At 37.3% G+C, this 18294-nt stretch overlaps 4 protein-coding genes and 1 long non-coding RNA gene across 10 annotated transcripts; 3 read left to right on the forward strand and 2 right to left on the reverse strand.

The window, feature by feature from the left end:
- The first annotated feature begins 12 nt into the window (after positions 1–12).
- Positions 13–1830, forward strand: LOC105281118 (U5 small nuclear ribonucleoprotein 40 kDa protein). Of its 2 annotated transcripts, XM_011342126.3 has the most exons (7): positions 13–230; positions 333–462; positions 543–671; positions 747–856; positions 931–1203; positions 1344–1509; positions 1624–1830. In XM_011342126.3, the coding sequence occupies exons 1-7, from the start codon at positions 117–119 to the stop codon at positions 1674–1676; spliced, it is 975 nt and encodes a 324-aa protein (XP_011340428.1). In that variant the 5' UTR covers positions 13–116; the 3' UTR covers positions 1677–1830. The 2 variants fall into 2 exon arrangements, with proteins under 2 accessions (XP_011340428.1, XP_011340427.1); XM_011342125.3 differs by having other exon boundaries at positions 117–230; positions 543–856.
- Positions 1831–2065: 235 nt separating this feature from the next.
- Positions 2066–6097, forward strand: LOC105281117 (amyloid protein-binding protein 2). The gene is made up of 9 exons (XM_011342124.3): positions 2066–3052; positions 3491–3604; positions 3694–3953; positions 4082–4261; positions 4350–4605; positions 4695–4819; positions 4907–5186; positions 5280–5445; positions 5522–6097. The coding sequence occupies exons 1-9, from the start codon at positions 2909–2911 to the stop codon at positions 5749–5751; spliced, it is 1755 nt and encodes a 584-aa protein (XP_011340426.1). The 5' UTR covers positions 2066–2908; the 3' UTR covers positions 5752–6097.
- A 472-nt stretch (positions 6098–6569) lies between these two features.
- On the reverse strand, positions 6570–10473 carry LOC105281116 (rab GTPase-binding effector protein 1). Its single transcript, XM_026969812.1, is given in 9 exon segments — positions 6570–7618; positions 7697–7807; positions 7947–8166; positions 8265–8546; positions 8674–9170; positions 9425–9855; positions 9945–10052; positions 10355–10410; positions 10412–10473. Coding segments are annotated over 9 exon segments (1935 nt in total). The 3' UTR covers positions 6570–7450.
- Positions 10474–11585: 1112 nt separating this feature from the next.
- Positions 11586–13504, reverse strand: LOC105281114. 2 transcript variants are annotated; one of them, XR_894239.2, is made up of 3 exons: positions 13250–13504; positions 12318–12429; positions 11586–11980 (listed from the first exon to the last, which is right to left on the reverse strand). It is a non-coding gene; the product is annotated as an uncharacterized LOC105281114 (long non-coding RNA). The 2 variants fall into 2 exon arrangements; XR_894240.2 differs by having other exon boundaries at positions 12305–12429.
- Positions 11860–18288, forward strand: LOC105281115 (zinc finger FYVE domain-containing protein 1-like). 4 transcript variants are annotated; one of them, XM_011342120.3, is made up of 7 exons: positions 11860–11983; positions 14099–14584; positions 14662–14931; positions 15046–15418; positions 15517–15775; positions 16455–16905; positions 17022–18288. In XM_011342120.3, exons 1-7 carry the CDS (start codon positions 11962–11964, stop codon positions 17240–17242), a joined length of 2082 nt encoding a protein of 693 aa, XP_011340422.1. In that variant the 5' UTR covers positions 11860–11961; the 3' UTR covers positions 17243–18288. The 4 variants fall into 4 exon arrangements, with proteins under 4 accessions (XP_011340422.1, XP_011340420.2, XP_011340421.1 ...); XM_011342118.3 differs by lacking the exon at positions 11860–11983 and adding an exon at positions 13589–13823; XM_011342119.3 differs by lacking the exon at positions 11860–11983 and adding an exon at positions 13589–13769.
- The last annotated feature ends 6 nt before the right edge of the window (positions 18289–18294 follow it).

An 18294-nucleotide genomic window follows, 5' to 3' on the forward strand; every position in this document is an offset into this window, starting at 1 on the left:
GATGGCGCTGCAGTTTATTAGATTGGGGAAGTGACAATAGAGACAGAGAGAGATTGAATAAACAAATACGCGTACGCGAAGTTTTGTGTTTAATATTGAATTAATATTCCATCAACATGCCAATCTTGGATAAAAGAAAAGGAGATGACATCCTGGCACTGGTTCCTGCCTCGAAGAGGACCAAAACCGAGGTTGTCTTTAGCAGCAGAGAAAAAGCGGTTGTGCAAAGCGTAAGTAATAACCTCCTCGTCGTCCAACAATTTGAGGTGTACCCTAAAATTGTATATTTCTGCGAATTTAATATTTAACAATGATATAATAAAATTTTACAGGATCCACCACGAACCTCCTCCTTGATGTCAATGATAATGTTGCTCGAAGGACACCAAGGAGATATCTTTTCTCTAGAATTTCATCCAGAAGGGCAGTATCTTGCGTCCACCGGATTTGACCGACAAATCTGTATGTTTTTTTTATAGAAGTTTAAGATAAGTAATACATAAATTCCAGTTGCTCTGGTTAACAGATTGATTGCTTCGTAGTTCTCTGGAATGTTTATGGAGAATGTGAAAACATTGGTGCCATGACTGGACATAGTGGTGCCGTGATGGAGTTGCACTTTAGTCCCGATGGCAATCACTTGTACACAGCCAGCACAGATATGACGCTAGGTCTGTGGGACATAGTGGCTGGAGTACGAATCAAGAAGTTAAAGGGACATACTTCATTTGTAAATTCTGTGTCGGGTGCACGAAGGGGGCCAACGTTACTTTGCTCAGGCAGTGACGATAGTACGATACGTATTTGGGATCCGAGAAAGCGAGGCCAGTGTTACACACTGAACAATACTTATCAGGTAGGTATTGTGAATGAATTTCAATAATGTAATAAAAGTGACAATTGTATGTCAAAATTTTATTAATATTTTAGGTTACTGCAGTGACGTTCAATGATACAGCGGAGCAAGTGATTACCGGTGGGATTGATAACGATGTAAAGGTATGGGATCTTCGGAAAAATGCAGTGCTCTACAAATTGAAAGGCCATACTGACACCATTACTGGACTGAGTCTTAGTCCTGACGGATCGTACATACTGTCCAATGCTATGGATAACACATTAAAGATATGGGACGTACGGCCATTTGCGCCTTACGAACGCTGCGTAAAAATATTGTCTGGACATCAACACAACTTTGAAAAGGTATCTTTTCACGATATTTTATTCTGATCTATAATTCATGTATATGTACTATGCAAAGTGTGAACAGTACGACAGTTTTGGATATAAATATTGTCAATTAATTTTTTACAATTACTTTTTACGAAATATCGCTTCTCCAGAATCTTCTAAGATGCGCGTGGTCACCGGATGGTAGTAAGGTATCAGCAGGATCCTCAGACCGATTTCACTATATTTGGGATACTACGAGTCGTAGGATATTGTATAAATTGCCAGGGCACAATGGATCCGTAAACGATATTGATTTTCATCCAAAAGAACCTATAGGTACGAGATAATTCGTAATAGAATATACATCTTTTTTTGCATAAAATCCTTATATGAATTAAATTGTATACGTTCTTGGGTGCATCAAAAATATAACAATTGTATTTTTTTCAGTATGCTCGGGATCTAGCGACAAGCAAATCTACTTGGGCGAAATTGAGACTTAATGACGTTGTAGATGGAACTCGCAGTGGATCGTATCTTGTATATTTCGTCGGACTTGCTATTGAAATATATAACTTAAAATGTAAAATTTATACGAGTTATTATCGAGGTATTTTGCTCCGAAGTTGAGCGTCTGTAAAATGATAACTTATTATTTAAACAATGCTGTTTTCTGTTCTTTTATATTACAATTGATACAACTGCATGATTTCAAACGACTTTATGAATTTTTATATTAGTTTATTATACATTGATCTTATTTTAACAATTGCGTCTTTTTTATAACCCCTCATAAAGTAAAAGCGAAGCTTAAAATAATTTAAAAAATGAAAATGAATTAGGATATCAACCCACGATTCGGACTTGTCCACTATTAGTTCACAAAAGGTCCGTTTCGAGCCCCCATTGCCTTTGATAAAAATAAAGCAGTGATGCGACTCAATGTCGAGTCACGCATGCTATTTTATTTTCAAGTAGCACAACTCAATAATCTATTCAACAGTGTTTAATTTTTAGCGCTATGATTTAATAAGAAATAAAATGATAAATAAATTTTCACTTGTGAATTGTAGTGCTCGAGGATAGTAAATTAGATGAAATTTTGTTTTCAACTGATAGAACTCAACAATAAAGTCAAGAATTTTCAATTTTTGATAGCACGATTCAATGTTAGGTTTCAAATAACGTTGACAGAAAAAGAATAGCTGCATTCCGTTGAATGCGCAACTACTTTGCGACTATTTATATTTTTCTGCATCGGAATTGCATCAAATACGGTGAAAAACATGGATGCCGCGAAGAAGATAACGAATGCAAGTGGAAGTCATGCATCACACACATGCGCAAATCTGCACACACACACACATGCACGTGCACGTGTGAACGCACACGAGTGACAGACTCGAGGCCTCGTAATTTTTGTTTTTCGACGAGCGTCCAGTAATCGAATTTTTATCTCCGTTATCGCATTCCTCGAGGCAGCTACTTCAGCTTTACTCTCGCGGATCACAATAGTGACAGCGTCATTTATGACGTCATTGATGGAACTAGATAATACGCTGTCGCAGCACACTCCGCGCTAATAACGGAACGGCTGTTCGGGACTGCCAGTACTGGCAGTCAGTATCGGAGTGCAAGTTGTGCCTATGCAATGCGCATATGCGTCCAGTAGGCAGAGCCGTGCAGTTATAGCATTGCGATCGTATTGGTGATTAATCAAAGGCCGTTCGCGAAAATGGCCGATGGACGTGAGTCACGGTTGTTTACCACGAAGAGCCTGTACGAGCTGTGCGTGTCCGCGGTAGCGGACAAGTTCTGCAGCTACAAGCCGCACATCGCCGACTTGCCCAAGAACGTGCGATTCGATATCTACTATCAGGTAAACGTCAAGATGTCACGCAACGATGCCAGCCACTCGCCGTTCGAACATCGCGTCGTACAGCGTGCACGTACGTGAGACGGTTCTATTTGTTTTCTTCTTGCGGCAATGACACATTGTTCTTGGTGTTGTTTACGCGTGTGCAGCACGCGCGTTATCTCTCGGCAATCGAGTTCCCGGGGGTATGCTCGCCGAATGCTCCGCGACAACGACGCGATTACCATTTTCGTTATGAGTCACCTCGAGCTCAGCTGTCGACTATCAAAACTCGTGCGGGACCCGCCGAATTTTCGCGCTCCCTTCGCGGTGGCCGTCTCTCGTCCCGTGACCGAGTACAGTTGCGATTGACGATGACACGGGCGCATGCATTGCAACGATCGGCCGTTCGCGATCGCCCTCGCGAGCGGTCGGTCTCAACAGGTCTCGTCTGTTTTTCAGTTGTACAAAGAGAGGAAATTATGTATATTGGGAACAGAATTGAGCGATCTGGAGACTTTCTCCAAAATGCTCAAGGTTACCAATCGCCGGATAGACCTTCTGCAAATCTTCCAGGTGATTTAACCAGTTTCATTTTTCAGAAACTTATTTATCTTTCTTTCTTTCGTCATCAGCGAATGAATAATTGATATTTTTGATTAAAGGCTCCGATGGAGCACGGCGTAAGGGTAGGAAAACAATTGGTCATCAGTTACAACATGCACTGTTATCAAGTAAGGCATCCTTACCAGCATCCTGACGCGCAGGATAAAATCATACACCTAGGTTTAAGACTGGGTGGGTTTCTCAGCGACGCTGGTTGGTACTCGGAAAGTCAAGAAGTATTGTTAGCTTGCAAGGAACTGTGTATGACCTACAATCAGACCCCTAAAGAATGGTTTAGAACATTAGATTGTTGTCACAAGTAAGGGCATTAATTTATACATATGTAAATACGCTTTTAATGTTATCTATGTGAGTTTCACAAATAAACGACTGAGGTAACTTGACGAATTAATATTATGAAATTATTAATACGTCATTAACTTTCAGACTGTTGCATGCGCAAGCAGCATACTGTGCTTTCGACGGCGCTGCAGAGACTCATCAACTTGCCATAGAAATGATAAAACGATTAAAGGAAGCACATTACGATGACAGTAATCATGCTGCACTCTTCACAGAATTCAGTGTACTATTCTTCATACGCAGTGAATACGATCAAGCTTACAGGCATGTACTTATTTAATAATATCTTTATTGTACCTTACTTAATTTCTATTCTAAACATTTTATTAATAATCTTTTACTTATTGTTTAGATGGAGTATAGAAGCATTAAAATACTTAAAACCGTCACTTCCTGCGCGGATCATTATCGACGTTCTGAGGCAGGCAGCAAAATCGTGCGTGGTAAAACGCGAGTTTCAAAAGGCTGCTTTATTGATCAGAGAAGCTGTGTATCTCGCAAGAGAGGTATTTGATACAGATCATCCGAAATACAGTGATGTTCTTATCGATTATGGATTCTTTTTATTAAACTATGATAGCATCATCAATAGTGTATCCGTCTACAAGGTACTTCTCTTCAAGTATCTTTTACAAATCTCTGTAATCATTTGTAGAAACGATTACAAGACGATTACATTTTCCACTTTGCATTTCAGACTGCATTAGATATTAGAAAAACAATATTTGGTAAGACTAATCTTCACGTTGCTCTGGCACACGAAGACTTAGCTTATGCTCTCTATGTATATGAATATAGTTCTGGGAAATTCGATGAAGCAAGGTAATTGATTGTGGAATTATATTTGTTTGTTTTTTTTTAATTCACGCATTTTATCACGATCGATCTAATCTGATTTTGTTCTGATAGTGAGCATGCTGGAATGGCCATAGATATCATGGAGAAACTTTTACCCCTGAATCATCTGATGCTCGCGAGTGCTAAGAGAGTTAAGGCACTTATCCTCGAGGAGATCGCTATAGACAATGCCTCGACACCGTTGTCCGAGCAAGACTTACTACGGAAATCCGAGGGGCTGCACTTGTCCGCTTTGCAGTTGGCAAAAACTGCATTCGGTGAGAGAAACGTGCAAACGGCGAAACATTACGGAAATCTCGGCCGCTTGTACCAAAGTATGAGGAAATTTCAGGTAATTTTTTATTTTATGTGATATAAAAATCGACGTATATAAGAGTGCTCCTTTAATTCACTTCGTCACTTGTTCAACGTACGCGTGCTCTAGGAAGCGGAAGAAATGCACCTGAAAGCAATTCGTATTAAAGAAGAACTGTTAGGTCCCGATGACTATGAAGTGGGTTTGAGTATAGGACACTTAGCCTCGTTATACAATTTCCACATGAACCGGTACACAGACGCCGAAAAGCTTTATTATCGTAGCATCGCAATCAGTAAGTATGTCTTGTATATTAATCGTGTTACGACACACTGATCATATTTTCACAATACGCAATCCTATGACAATAGGTCTGAAGCTATTTGGGAAGAGTTACAGCGGTTTAGAGTACGACTACCGAGGACTTTTACATGTGTATAATAAGTTAGACCAATTCGATAAAATAATGGAGTACACAGAAACATTGAGTCACTGGAAGGAACTTAGAGACAAGCACGCTCAATCTGAAGACTCACCGATCGACATACAGAAACATCCACAGCCAATCGCAAACATAATCCACATGTTCTTTTCTATGTGATATATTAATAAGTATGTGCAATATAAATTTTATGTCATTGTACGTCATCAAGCGAGTTGTTAAGTCTTCGTTGCGTTTACAAAAAAACGTTGGGCCAAAGTAGAAAATTACAATTCACTATTCAGATATCTCTGATCTGGAAATCACTGATCTGGTCGTACTGTTAATGATATTATGTTCGTCTTATATTGGTATTTTACAGTACACGTGCATGATTAGCATCGATATCACACGAAACAGTTATTCTCAGCATAAGATTAAATTCGAGTAAAGATTTTCGAAATGATAAAATCTGTTAATATTAATAAGGGTCTTTGAATAAATACATAGTTTTTTTATTTTGAAATTTTAATGCTTTCATTTATTAACTCGGTTTTTGTTCAAGTTTAACGATGCCTTCATTGAAGTCTCGATGTATTAAAGATTTCGATACATAAAAAGACGCGCGTTTTTAAATATTTTATATTTTATATCATTTTGATATGAATTTTTCAACTTTATTCACTCTTAATTTTATTCGTACATATTTTATACTTTATGAATCATTACTAGATATAATTGTATATAAACAAAATTGCACAAATTTTACGCAAAATTTCTTTTCCTTTAGTCTATTTTACTTTGTTTGTTTTTACTATGAGCGTTTTATTTTATATATTATAATATGTTAAATTTATTGTTTATTTCAAGATTATAACCATTGTTCCTTTTCACCCATTGCTTAATTTTCAAGTAACCCAAAAGTCAGTGTACATGCGGCTGTGTTAATGATGTAGTTAAAAAAAAGATAGATATTAAAATTTTTAAAAAAAACTTGATAAACAGACGTTTTATTGTTTGAGACGTTCTTCTCATTTCGTAAAGTTTGGTATCTAAACTTAAAATACATTCTATAATTTTTGTATCGAGCATTTTGTGCCTAAATATCATAATAAATATAGATTAAAAATTATAAGTGTGTTTGCGCTTATGTGTCCTCAAATTGCGCCGGAGATATTGATTAGCGGTAAAAAAAATTTAAGGTTTTGCGCCCGCAGATATTTATTTGTACAGATTTGTATTATCTCAATCATGAAAAAATCTTTTAGGCACGTTAGGTATGTATTTAGCGATAGGATAATTCCTCTCGTCCGTTATAAACTTCTAATTAGAATAAATAATCATAAAATGACAAATCGAATAGTTATACATCTTATTTCGTTCCTATTTAATCGTGTCGATTTGTTCTGCATTAAAAGAGAAGCGTACAAGTAAACGGAGAAAAGTTTTCACAGACGCAGCAAAGATTTCGTAAGCTTTGGAGATTTATCAGTTCAAAATATATAAGTTGCACCTATACTCAAAGTGAAGATAATGCAACAACAAATACGATATATCCTTTTAGATAACTCACATACATTCAAAAGCTTTAATCTGTTTAAATTACAATAACCATTAGGTAGTACATAACGTTATATTTACACGATATTTGCTGTATCACTCCAGTTTTCAGGTAATAGGAATCTTATCTAAAGTCCCATTCTCTTACGCTATCAACACGTTTCTAACGCTATAAACGTTCCTTTCTACAAACAAAGGAGAATCATCAGATTAAATCAGATTTAATCAATACATTTCACGACATACCGATCGGCGTGCTAAATTACCAAACTGGTATTGCACATTTCACTGCGTTTACAGTCCCATAAATTTAGAACATCTAGGTAGGTGTGTGTGGAGGTTCTTGACTGAAGTATGGTGCAGTATCTCGCACTAATAAAGTATGACAAACATCACAGACTCTGGATGGTCTTTGTTTCGGGCCACTGTTCACGACGCGCGTGAGGCAAGACTGACAAAATATATGGCCACAGTGACGACAATGTACCTATATGATATTTATAATGGCATCTTTACTCCCGCTGTGCGAATTATGTACGATAACACGCTATTTCAATATGTTTACCTTCTTTTTTGTAACTGAGAACGTGTTATGACAGTTGGGACATTCTTCGACGTCCTCTTCGTGTTGCCATCTTACTTCACTGTCTTCCTGTCTAATGTTTTCCAGTTGTACCTGCGTATGATCATCAAATAGTACGTTATAAAAGTTCAAGAATATTCTTAAGAAAATTTTTTTGATTTAACAAATCGCTCGTCATCGATGAGTCATCGGCATTATCTCTCTGTTTTTCTCTCTATTAGTTTTTTTTTACCTGCAATGATTGTGATAATCTGACAAAATCCTTTTGTACTGCTTCACTGGTATCTAATTCTTGTTGCAAACTCATAACTCTTTGTCGTAGTTCAGTTATGGCTAATTCAGCATCCTTTTTCTCTTTCTGAAGTTCCTGCAGTTGTTTCTCGAGCCGATCGAGTTTCTCTTCTCGATCGGCGAGTGTACGATGATCTCTCATATATTTGTCTAATTGCGCTCTACGCACCATTTATCAGGAAAAAATCTCGTGTTAGTGATTACTAAGCAATCATATTTGATTATTTTTACTGTTTTTATTGTAGATAAATAATCTTACCTCAATCCACTTATTTCATTCTTTAAAACAGAAATGTCTTGTTCCTTGACCCTACTTTCCTGCTCCATTTGTTCTCTCAGCAAAGTAACTTCGTATCGCAGTGTCTCTCCTTTCTCTTGCGCAACTTCCTGACCTACTCTGGCTGTAATTAGATCTTCCCGCATCTTTAAAAGACTAATGTGCAATTCCTCGACAGTATTTGGCATGTTTATACTTTCGCTTTGAAGCTGTTGCGAGTGCTTGCTATGCTTACCCACAAGATTCTCATTTTCTTTCTGCAACCTACAAGGATATAATTAAATTTTGTGACCAGATTTTTTTCATTCACGCGTTTCTTATTATATTTACATACTGTAGTTTATGTAAACACACAAAAATCGAACACTTAACAAGATAAAAGTTATCTTACATAGTGAGGTGTCTCTGTACTTCTTCTCTGCCTCGCGTCAATTTACAAAGCTCTTCCGAAACATTCCTTTGAATTTGTTCATAAGTTTTCTTTAACTCTACCAGGTGTTGTTGCGCCGTCTGCGAGGTAACTGTGAGTTCCGCAACTTTGATTTTATGCTCTTCTTTCTTCTCGTTCCACTTCCCTTCCATCTCCTTTCGAAATTCGACTTCCTTGGCTAGATCCTCTTTTTGAGCTTGCAACATACGCTGAGAATCCAACACCTGCTTCTCCAAATCCTTGGCAGTCGCTTCTACTTTGACTAATTGTGCTTCATAATTCGCACACATATCACATGATGGCTCAAACGAGCCAGGCTCTTGTTGCCGTCTCTTCACTAGAGTTTCTTTACACTTTTGCAGTTCGTCATCAGTCGACCTTAACTTTTCTTTTAAAGCTTTTATCTCTTCTTCAAGAGGTACAACCAGTGAACGTAAGACCTCCGCGTCTTCTTGTGCCTATGAAAAATCACAGTTTTTATATTTATCTATGATATAATAACTTATATAATTATTATTAAATATTTATATTTATCTGTGATACGATATAAATGTCATTATATTATCATTATTAGATAAATATTCGTCTAGGTAGTCTTTACATGAATAATCTACTTTTCTCAATTTCTTTTTAAAAACACATTGATTAAGTTAGAAAATTAAAGAGGTTAAATATTTCATGCAATTTTAGTTTTACGTACATATTTTTTTACCTTCCGCATGCTTTCTTCTAAATTATCAGGGCCTAGAGATAAGGAATCAGCTCCTAATTGTGAAACCACTTTCCTAGCTAATGTCTTAGTTACTGTAGATAAGGAGATTTGTGGTCCGTCTGGTGGATCGCGTGGCAATTGCGTTTTCAACAGTGTATTCTCTTCTTGAAGCTTAGTAAGAGCTAGTTGTAATTTGGACATGTCACTGACAAGCTGTTTTCTAGAACAAGAAGATTCCTCCACCGTTTCATGTATAACCTGTTGCAAAGATGCTATCTCTTCTTGAGCTTTTCTTTTCTCCATCATTATGTCGTTTTGTACTTTAAGATCCGCAACGACCAGTTGACTCTTAGCTTCGTCCAGTTCATTTTTCAATCTGAGATTTTCCTTTTGCAGGCCCATGTTTTCCTCCAGTCTCCATTTTAATTCTTCTGCAATTTATTGACAGTAAGCGGAACATAATTCGCGAAACAGTTTGCAGACCTATGTGTTTTTTATATTCAAGTATAACGTTACCTACCTTCCTTCTGAAGGAATAATTCTTTCATCTTAGCTCTTTGTACATCAAACTCTTCTCGCATCTTAATATTTTCCAACTCTAATCTGTTAATCTTCGCCTGTGGATTCTCTGAATTGCAAACGAATAATCTTTTAATGAAATTGAAGTCATTTGACATAAACTCTGCGACATTAACAAGTGCATGGTAGTAAAATTTTGCCAAGCAATTAAAGCATCTTCCAAGAACTATCAAATTGTTGCGCGTTTAATTTTTTCGCCTCTCAACTAATATACAACAATCAATTTAATTAGTTAATTTAACGAAACTGCTTCAATAATTCGTTCCTCCTTTCATATCCGCTTAAGGTTAAATGTCATCATGACGGCAACACTGACAACGGATTGTACAAAAACTACAGTGCTCGACGTACCATCTCCGTTCACTTCGACTGCCTGACCGTCCTGGTTCTCCATCGTTCGATCACTTGGCGCGAGTAAATAGAATTTTGTTGGGGTGGGTCACTGCCGCGGACACGAATTCGACGAACATATCTCGGAGCTCCGCCGGGACTGGTGGTCTCTCGATGACTGCGGCGGCATACCGCTGAACGAGCACGTCGGGAATTACTACTGACTCATGGCGATTCGTACGTGACAAACAAGATTCCTGATTCCGAACGCGACGACGATGCGGAACGTTACGACGAATTACGTGCGGTCTCGCGAAAGAAAAATCAACTTCACTTGATCACGGCGACGACTCGGCAATTCGCCAGCGGTGCACCATCACGATCACCGCTCATAATCGATAGATCCACTCCTTTCGGTCTGCACTTTTTGTATTCGTAAACCGTTTTCTTTCTCTTTCCGAAGTGCACGATGTACGTTCGTCTGTCTCGCTTGCCTCGCTTCGAAAGTACACAAAGCCTGCGGAAAGTGCAAACAAAGCAGATGTCGCAGACCACATGTTCATCAATCAGTATCGATATACCATCGATCGTCCTAATCGATACTCGAATAGTGCAATATAGGGTGCGTTCTATTTGGTGCTCGCAACGATACGAGAATCTGTAAAGCCTTGTGTCCACGATGCTAGAAATCGGATCGAGATCTCGGATCGATTTCTAGCATCGTGGACACAAGGCTTAACTCATTTTTGACATTTTGTATAATCATTTTTTAATTTATTTTATATTAATAATTTAATAATTTTTAATAATTTTATTTTTTATTTAATAATTTTTTTGACATAGTTTTCGATAATTACATGCCAATATACGGTTGGCCCACGTGGCACAGTGGTGCCAGAAACTGGGGATCTATTACGTATCTCTAGCGCGGAGTGAAAATGCAAAAAGTGAGCAAATTTACTAGAATATTTATAATTTGATTGATCAACACCTAGTAAATTTGAGTTTGGTAGTATTGGGTGGAGATCGCTGCCATAGGGTAAAACCGGATATGATGGTTTTGTTGAGCCTTTTGTATCTATTTGATTTGAAATAAAAAAGTATTGGACTTACTTTTCAGCTTACATTAACTAATAAGTTACATTAAAGTATTGATAATGTGAAGTGAAATACATATCTTATTCTGCGTTTAAACATTGTTTTGACTCGTTTTGTCTTTGTTAGATATATATATTTTTCTCTCTCACATTTCCGGTTATACTCCACGCGCGCGAGCCAATCAGGAATCGTTCACCCGGTGTCCGATCTCTGTTATAGGATCTCTAGTATTGGGGTACCTCGGTACCTGTGGTGGGGATGGTCACGTGACGTGTCCATCCCCACTCCATCCTCCATCCCACCATAGCTACCACTAGAGATTGGAGGGTCACTAACTACTCACTGCTAAAGCTCACTTTTACTCAGTGGGCCACAGCGTCAAGTTAGTAAGTGAAATCTCTGTGCTACGTACTTAGTCGAATTTTCCATCAAGAATTTTCCACAGCGTCAAGTTAATAAGTGAAATCTCTGTGTTACGTACTTAGTCGAATTTTCCATCAAGTACCAACTCGAACTTTCCGTGAGTCACGATGTCTGAACTTCTGTGGACTGGTAAGTACACGTAAAAATTTAAATTTTCATTCATAATTTGAAAAATTTCTAGATACATTATACTATTCACGAACAGTTCATGCATGTATATCTCTCATTACACAATATTATGCATAAAAATGTTGTTTGCCAAGTATTAGATATTGAAAAATTAGCAGTCACGATTTAAATTATCAGTCATTTGAATCTTATGTTTAATTCATTTTTACTATTTTATTATTAGAAATTTCTTGAAAAATACTGCTACTACTTAGACCCGTTTCTACCAATGTTGTTTAACTTTAACCATAGTTAAACTTTAACTTTAACTGCTCTAACAACCTAATGACTCAACCTTGGTCCCCCTGGTCCATGGGTCAGCCTGGTCGCCATGTTGGGCCCGCAGCTACTTTTCGTCTCTTTCTAACTATCCGCCTTAGGCCCATTTCTCCTATCTTTGCCTTAACCTGCAGTTTAGTCAAACTTTCGTTAAAATTAAAATAAATATTAAAATAAATTAAAATAAAATTAATATAATACTTCGGTTTAATACTGATAAGTTTCTACCAACATTGTGAACGTTTAGCTAAACTTATAAAGAAGCAGAAAATTTATTTTGATAGATATGTTTCGATACAAAAATAAATAATAGAAAAGGAGAGATCTGATCCTATAATCATTAAAGATAAAGCTTGGAAAATAATAGAACAATTATTTAATAGTACTTTTTCATTCGAATTTCGAAGTTCAAAAATTTTAAGAAGTTGAGAAGAAGTAGCAGAATTTAAAGAAAAGAGCAAGAAAGTTTTTCATAGATGAATTTATTAATGTTTAGATTTCCATGACACACTGTGTCATTTCATGTGCAACGAATCATCTGATATAACAAAATAATTGTACTGAACTGTCTCTAAAAGCAAAAAAAGTAAAAAATACTAAACTTTTAAATAGAAATAATCTTTTTAAATTTTTCAGAAAAATTATATATAACTTTAACAATTACTATATCATAATTAAGTTCGGATTACAATTCAATAGATATTTTTAACTATTTTTATCAATATTTAATAGTTTTATCAAATTCTAAAAAAAGTGTCTATTAGAATAAATTGATTGATTACGAGGAAATTGAAACTGTGAACGCTTCTTAACTTGAACAAGTCCTATGTAATCTTACTCATGTGAAAATAAATATAGAAACGATGCAATAATGCTAGTAATATTTCTTAACTATAGTTTATCTGGCTCTAAACGATCAAAATTGTTTAATTTAAACTCAGAGTTTACCTGCTCTAACAACCTAATGACCCAACCTTGGTCCCCCTGGTTCATTTGGTCCATGGGTCAGCCTGGTCGCCATGTTGGGCTCGCAGCTACTTTTCGTCTCTTTCCAACTATCCGCCTTTGTGACGTAGTGAGCGCCTCACGGACACGAGGGTACGAGGCTTCGCTTGTGTGCGTCGCGCGGCTGCCGCGAGACCATCCCCACTCCACTTTCCCCACCGCTACCGCGAGACCATCCCCACTCCACTTTCCCCACCGCTGCCGCGCGCTGCAAAAGCACGCTTCTGGAAACACTGCCTAAAGGCCCAACTCACTCTTCGTCCTTTTCTAACTACCTGCCTTAGATAACATTGATAGAAACGGGCCTTAAATATAAGATTCGACCATCAATACCGGCTTCTGTATTTCAAAATTGATCGTCACACTAACATATTATCAATTATGCATATGTCCAATCGAATATTTGAGGTTGGGAAAATCCAAATCCGGCAGCGATGCCGCGGCGGCGCATGTATACAAATCCGTAATGGCGATGTGGTTATTAATGCTTGCCGATTTTCCTTAGTCACGATTCGAGGTTTTCTGTAACGTTCTTATCAATTATCTTGTGAATTTTCTATGCATTTCGACTCTATCGGCTAGTGCGCCTGTTTATTTCTTAACCACTATCATAATCATCGAATCGTTGAATTATTTTGTGTACAAGTGAGAGAGCCATGTATTCGCGGTTATTTTGCATTTACGCATTCACGTGATCGTATGTTTCATTACGTCTTCCGTCAATGTTAACTGTTTACTTAGCACAGAAAAATGTCGCTTTATCTAAAACTTGAAAATTTAATCTACTTGCAGAGATTAATTTGAAACCATTGAAAGAAACCATGCACACCATGTGGAATTCTCCATGGAATCAACCTCGAAAAACGGAACTATTGGCTCCTGCTCTAATGGAAAGCTTAGATATCAATGCAGATGATTTTGACTTTCATCCTCAAGTATATTATACAAATAAAAATTCCGTAGTGAAGCCTTGTTCAAAATGCAATAATAACAATAACAAGAGCTTCTTATTAATGAACGGACAAAAGACTCTGCATGTTCCCAATGTTGAAGAGTTTCTGAACAAGTTGAGTTGCACCGGAAATGACACCAAAATAAAGGTTGTTTCGATATTTGGAAACACGGGCGATGGAAAACGCCATACGATGAACCATGTGTTCTTTAAAGGCAAGGAAGTATTTAAAACATCAAACAACCATAATTGTTGCGCACTAGGCATCTGGGCAGCGTTTGATCCAGTTCTCAATGTTATTTGCCTGGATACTGAAGGTTTACAAGGTATTTCGTATTTTATATCATCTAAATTGTAAATTCTGTGGCAATTTAACAATATACAATATATATATTGTTTTTAGGAGTTACGAGTTGTGAAAGTGAACAGGCACTGTTATTAGTTAAAGTACTCGCAGTATCTGATATTATAATCTACGGCAACCACTCAGAAAGGCTGAATAGGGATTTATTCACATTTTTGGGTACTGCGTCGCGCGCTTACAGTCATTATTTTAAAGGAGCTCTCCAGGCAATTGGCCAGATAGAGGGAATCTCCAGTTCTTCATTGAGTACATTTGGACCGAGTATTATAGTGTTTCATGAAACTAGGGACAGCAAACCTTTGACCAACAGTACGTACCGCTACGTTCTCAATATAAGAGTGATTTTGTGAAAGTGAAATTGTATTATCACGGTTTATCATCATGATAATAATAATAATAATATCAAATAATGTTCTTTTCTAGATGGAGCGGAAAGTGTAGAAGACATGTTGAGAACAAGATTAGGAGAAATGGCTCTTGAAATTGACGCTTTTAGTTCTATCAAATATGTTGGCGTGCAATCAGTGAATAATGTGATGAATTACGAGCAACTGCGATCCGCGATCGAGACTGAAGTGAATAACACGACGGTCCGTATGGCCAGAAAACCGTTTCTGGTTTATAATACGCTTAAGTTGTTGAATGAGCATCTCTCCACTGAGAAGAAAAAATATTGCCTCCCTTTCTTCCCAGAGCAGTATTTTACCTGTCCCGCTAAGTGTTTAAGTTGCGCCAATAGGTGTAACAAGAGTATGGGACACCATCGGGAAGCGAAACCACATAGTACCAGTGGCAGGTTTGTTTTGCTATAGATATTAATTTTTTGTGCTATTCTGTAATCAATCAAAGCCTTACTTTTGAATTATCATATTAACAATGTCATTTTGATGGTAGATGCAAATACGAGTGCCAATATGAAAATGCGATATACCTGTGCAAGAAATGTTACAAGAACGGAAAGCAAATTGAGGTGAAGCGGTATCAAGATGGAGACCAGAATAGTAGTTGGTACGGCTTTGCCACAACCGTCTTGTCGGGGTACGTTCTGGAGTGTTCGCGTTGCGGAGTGATATATAGAAGCAAACAGTACTGGTACGGCAATAATCCCGAAGATATTGCTATCCGCAAAAAAGTCACACATGTGTGGGGAGTGGTAAGTTACGACGTGAGAGTAATGGTGTGTATCCGAAGAAGGCTAGCTAGACTTTAGGGCTCCTGCAGACAGGACGCGGCAGCGACAATGCGTTGGCCAATCACCGTCTTGCTTTTCTGATAATAAAATTTAGATAATAAAAATTTTGTGGCCTAGCGTAACGCTCTACAATCGCTGCTGCTTTGTCGACGGACATGCCCTTTAGTTGCAACAGCTGGCGAATGAACATCTCACTTACCTTAAATGTCTGAAAAGAAAATGGATAAGCTTTTACTTACTTTCCAATATTTATTATCTTAAATATTTAAATATTTGCATTCTTTTAAATATTTTTATTACACATTACGTGTAAGAAAAATGTTTAATACGTACTCTGCTTAGAAGATGCTTTATTGAACTTGTTGAATTCCATGAGACGCATCGTGTCATCTGAAGTATCTGTTCGCGTGAGGTGTTCTTTCTTGCCAATGAGTCTTCTTTCTTATCCTAGAATGAAATTTTGATACTTATTATAGAAAATATTATTGCATAAATAAGTTACATTGCATAAAAATGTATATAATCACACAATATCTTTTTACATACATCCTGCGTCTGCAGGAGCCCCCCCTTACTGTCATTTAATAAATAGTGTAATTTAATAAGCCATGTAACTCAATTTCGAATGTGCCATTTTTAGCCGAATCCTCCCCCAGTACCTCAAAATACGGCGCAACGGGTCATGGATAGTGTCTCGTACATCACCGAAGCTGTCGCAACTGTTTCTCTGCAACCTACGAAAGCTTTGAAAGCATGGGCTGCGGATCAAGTGGCACCGTCCTACTGGCGACCGAACAGCGAGATAAAGCACTGCCACAAGTGCAAGACCGTGTTTGGCTTGGCACGTGACAAACACCACTGTCGTGACTGCGGAGAAGGCTTTTGCGACAAATGCTCCTCGAAGACGCGGTGCGTGCCCAGTAGAAATTGGTACTCACCCGTTCGAGTCTGCGATACGTGCTACGAGAAAGAAACAAACTCCTCCAGCAACGAATCACTGGAACCTGCCGAGGACGTCAGCGTACGGAAAGTGACAGAGCACGTGGTATCGACTTTCAGCGTCGTTGGAACTGTTTTCAACTATTCTAAGTGTAAGTAGAAACATGGAAATTATAAAGATCTACATCATTCTCATAGAACATTCTCATAATATTTATGACCGTGGAAGTAGACATTATCTAATATTTAAAAAATATTTTTTGTGCAGCATTCATAAAGGATTCCGTTCGTCCGTCTTACTGGGTGCCCGACTCCGAGATCGTCAACTGCAACGTTTGTGAATGCAACTTTTCCGCCAGGATTCCTTTACACCATTGTAGAGCTTGTGGGTACGGCGTGTGTCACGGATGTTCGCAACATCGTAAGCCTGTACCTCATAGAGGATGGGATCATCCAGTTAGAGTATGCGACTTCTGCGTTTTAAAGTGACTGAAAGGATAGTTCAAGGGATCTCAAGGGATAGAAGCCAAAACCCATAGATCTTAGAGAAACTTCAATTTTAAAATTTTTTAAAACAATAAAAAAAATTTATAATTTTTTAAATTTCTCATTTGTTACTTTGATATCCCACAGGCTGTATTCCAAAATTCACTCTCAGCTCTGAAAAGCTATAGTGTACGTGACATAAACTATAGCGTTTCAGTACTGGCAGTGAATTTTGGAACACAGTCAAAATTTATATAATTAGACAAGTATCCTCCTTAATTAATATGCAAATAAAAATCCTAGTTTGCAGTTAAATATGAAAAATTGGAGAGAAAGAAAGAGAAACGAAGAGACGACAGTGCACAGTTTTGTTTATACATTTTTAATACATTTAATAGTTTTACGTATACATCCAAAAGAGTAATTTGAGAGTTCTTTTTATAGTGCCAGAATTTTTCAATACGTTTGAAAGTACAACATTTATTATTAAAATGTCTATTCTGAAAATCGTATGTATAATTTTTACATACAGCTTAGAGAAATATACTGTGCCATAATTATGATTACATCATTTAAAAGTAACTTCCTGAAGTGTTGTGTATTGGATGTAGAAAGAGAAATACCTTTACCTTTAGTACAATTTTATAATGATAAATATATAGATTATAATTACATTTATAACATCGTTCCACGTACAGTGCGCTGTAATTCTTAGATTTCTGTTAATGATGAGACTACAAAGAGAAAGTTTAATTGTATTATGTGATATAATAGAGATATTAACGTTTGTACATATGTACAGTGATAATAGTAACTATACAGTTATAGAAGGATATTGTGGATATAGGATATAGAAGGATCTGTGGAAGATGTAATCCTGTGGCTGTGACAATTGTTGATACCTATAATAAAGCATTTGCAGATACTATAGGACTACGGACAGACCGATTAGTACCGCACGACTTTTTCCCCGATGTGAGACTGTTACTTTTATCAACGTTCTGTACATTATGATAAACGGCTAAAAATAAAGTTTGAATGAACAAACATTACGT

This window comes from Ooceraea biroi, chromosome 5, assembly GCF_003672135.1.
Source record: "Ooceraea biroi isolate clonal line C1 chromosome 5, Obir_v5.4, whole genome shotgun sequence".
In the NCBI taxonomy this organism is placed as follows: domain Eukaryota; kingdom Metazoa; phylum Arthropoda; class Insecta; order Hymenoptera; family Formicidae; genus Ooceraea; species Ooceraea biroi.

Excerpts from the sequence above, each read along its gene's own strand:
- LOC105281118 (XM_011342125.3), top strand. The coding sequence starts at position 117 with ATGCCAATCTTGGATAAAAGAAAAGGAGATGACATCCTGGCACTGGTT. Across the intron at positions 231-332 it reads AAAAAGCGGTTGTGCAAAGC|GATCCACCACGAACCTCCTC; the intron begins GTAAGTAATAAC and ends AAAATTTTACAG. Across the intron at positions 857-930 it reads CACTGAACAATACTTATCAG|GTTACTGCAGTGACGTTCAA; the intron begins GTAGGTATTGTG and ends TTAATATTTTAG.
- LOC105281117 (XM_011342124.3), top strand. The coding sequence starts at position 2,909 with ATGGCCGATGGACGTGAGTCACGGTTGTTTACCACGAAGAGCCTGTAC. Across the intron at positions 3,605-3,693 it reads ACCTTCTGCAAATCTTCCAG|GCTCCGATGGAGCACGGCGT; the intron begins GTGATTTAACCA and ends TTTTGATTAAAG. Across the intron at positions 5,187-5,279 it reads AAAGTATGAGGAAATTTCAG|GAAGCGGAAGAAATGCACCT; the intron begins GTAATTTTTTAT and ends CGCGTGCTCTAG.
- LOC105281115 (XM_011342118.3), top strand. The coding sequence starts at position 13,688 with ATGCATATGTCCAATCGAATATTTGAGGTTGGGAAAATCCAAATCCGG. Across the intron at positions 13,824-14,098 it reads TTCCTTAGTCACGATTCGAG|AGATTAATTTGAAACCATTG; the intron begins GTTTTCTGTAAC and ends ATCTACTTGCAG. Across the intron at positions 15,419-15,516 it reads CCACATAGTACCAGTGGCAG|ATGCAAATACGAGTGCCAAT; the intron begins GTTTGTTTTGCT and ends TTTTGATGGTAG.